The sequence below is a fragment of the Prionailurus viverrinus genome, chromosome B4, assembly GCF_022837055.1.
Source record: "Prionailurus viverrinus isolate Anna chromosome B4, UM_Priviv_1.0, whole genome shotgun sequence".
NCBI classification, from domain to species: domain Eukaryota; kingdom Metazoa; phylum Chordata; class Mammalia; order Carnivora; family Felidae; genus Prionailurus; species Prionailurus viverrinus.
The window spans coordinates 1494825-1497318 of record NC_062567.1 but is presented as its reverse complement, the minus strand read 5'-3'; the positions used below and the strand labels follow the sequence as shown (position 1 = coordinate 1497318).

Genomic DNA, 2494 nt, shown 5'->3' with positions numbered 1-2494 from the left:
GTGCAGAGGACTCAGAGGTAGGAGGCTGCATTCAGGGGTTTGCAAGGACAGTGTCAGAGGGCGGTGGGGAGAAGGGAGGGTGTGAGCGAGGGGAACCGGGAGTAACGACGGGGACTCGGCTCGTCGCGGTGACTCCGCGGGGCCGGACGGCCGGGCCACTCCGGCCTGCTTTCCCGGGCCGTGGCCGGGGTCACTGGAGGGACGACGATTCCGCTTACCGACAGTAAAAGTAAAAACTACCGGCCCCCCGCGCTCCTCTCTTCCGGCCACGGGAACGCCCGCTGCCCCTCCTCTGCCGCCAGCCCCGCCCCTTTACGCACCCGCCCGGCAGACGAATCTGCGGCCGCAGAACCGCCGGCGCGGGCGCGCCGCCTCCCGAGGGGCGGAAGTCGATCTCACGCAGAGCCGTAAAGCGCGCTCCCTTCCGGTTAACGACAGCCGCCGCTACCTTCCCAGCCGGCCTTCCTCCGGTGAGCGCCTGTGCGGGACCCTCGGAATTGCCGTGTTTTCCCAGCTCGGGGCTGTTCGTGTCGCCGCCCCCTGCGCCTAGGATCATGTTCAAGAAATTTGACGAGAAAGAAAATGTGTCGAACTGCATCCAGTTGAAAACCTCCGTTATTAAGGGCATTAAGAACCAGTTGATAGAGCAATTTCCAGGTATTGAACCATGGCTTAATCAGATCCTGCCTAAGAAAGATCCGGTCAAAATAGTGCGATGCCACGAACACATAGAGATCCTTACGGTAAACGGAGAGTTACTGTTCTTTAGACAAAGAGAAGGCCCTTTTTATCCGACCCTGAGGCTACTGCACAAATACCCTTTCATCCTGCCGCACCAGCAGGTCGATAAAGGAGCCATCAAGTTTGTACTCAGTGGAGCCAATATCATGTGTCCAGGCTTAACCTCTCCGGGAGCTAAGCTCTACCCGGCCGCGGTAGATACGGTTGTGGCAATCATGGCCGAGGGGAAGCAGCATGCGCTGTGTGTCGGGGTCATGAAGATGTCCGCAGAGGATATTGAGAAAGTCAACAAAGGCATCGGCATCGAGAACATCCATTACCTAAACGACGGGCTGTGGCACATGAAGACCTACAAATGAGCTGATCGGAAGGAGCGCACTCGGACTGGCTATGGACGTTGTGCTGTGTCTGTGTCTGTGTGTGACGGCACGAAGATGGTGCCTCTGTGGTTCTGCCTAAGTTCAACAGATGGTTATGCTACGGGAAACAGAAACTAAACGGAAGTAAAGATTTGGAACGAGTACATCTGCCTGTATGCGTGTCTTTGTGAGTGAGTGTGTAGGAGTGGGTGTCTGTGTGTGTCTGCAGAGGGGCGGTTAGTTTCGATTTGCTGCCTTACCTGCCCAAGCGGGTGTGGGTCCAAACACAGGTGGAGTATCTGTGGTAGAAAAATAGATTTCAAAGTGGTGAGGGAAGAGCTTAGAGAAAAGGACTGGAGAGGGGCCTCCGCAACTGTCAGCAGTAGCGATTTAAAGGATAAGCAGAGGGGCGCCTGGGTGGCCGAGTGGGTTAAGCGACTTCGGCTCAGGTTATGATCTGCAGTTGGTGGGTTCAAGTCCTGCATCCGGCTCTGTGCTGACAGCTCAGAGCCTGGAGCCCGCTTCGGATTCTGAGTCTCCCTCTCTCTCTGCTCCTCCTCTGCTCAAGCCCGCGTGCTCTCTCTCTCTCTCTCAATAATAATAATAATAATAATAATAATAATAATAATAATAAAGGATAAGTAGACACTCCAGTAAAAAAGTGTACGGCAGGTGTTGGTGAGCGTCTGCCCAACAAGCATCACTCCCTCCCTCCTTGTGGCAGAACTCTGTCCGTCCCTTTTCCACATGAAAATCCTGATTAGTCCAGGCTCATCACAGCGGTCTATTTCCCAATGAGACTGGGTCATTTATGGGTGGGCATGGGACCAAAGGCCAAATAGGATCTAACTATTTAGAAATCCTTAGGAAAATGGGCATCTTTTCTCCCACGGTTTTGATTCATTATATAGGTGGTGGATGTGACCTGTGATAGGAGGGGCTGCTTAAAGATTTCTGGAAAAGGTTTTCAGGCTCTCAAAGAAAGATGCATGGGGAGAAACAGTCTCCCTGCTTTGGGTGGATGTAGGCATGTGTGGTTTTGTTCTTGTCACGCACATGCATGTGCACGCACACACACACAAAACCTTGATAAGCATGAAGTCTGATCACGCAAAAACTGAACAGGAAGAAACGGTGCCTTTGATGATTTATGAGCTGATGATGAACCATGGAGACTCCATATATTGGGGCCCCCTATTAAGGGATGTGGCAGTTATGTGAGATAACACATTTTCCTTATAAACTACTTCATTTTGAGTTGAGTTTTCTAAAATTTAAAGCCAATATATCTCAATTTTTATAGAATGGCATCACAGACCCCCAACTGAAAAATTGCCAATAAAATCGGTCAGCTGGAGGCTCATTAGTGATGTCCCTGTGATCGGTTTCAGGAT

General features: G+C 51.8%; 1 protein-coding gene across 1 annotated transcript; it reads left to right on the top strand.

Annotated features, from left to right (window-relative positions):
• The first annotated feature begins 414 nt into the window (after positions 1-414).
• Positions 415-1264, top strand: LOC125171149 (malignant T-cell-amplified sequence 1). Its single transcript, XM_047868306.1, has one exon. The coding sequence runs from the start codon at positions 555-557 to the stop codon at positions 1098-1100; it is 546 nt and encodes a 181-aa protein (XP_047724262.1). The 5' UTR covers positions 415-554; the 3' UTR covers positions 1101-1264.
• Positions 1265-2494: the final 1230 nt, after the last annotated feature.

Excerpts from the sequence above, each read along its gene's own strand:
- LOC125171149 (XM_047868306.1), top strand. The coding sequence starts at position 555 with ATGTTCAAGAAATTTGACGAGAAAGAAAATGTGTCGAACTGCATCCAG.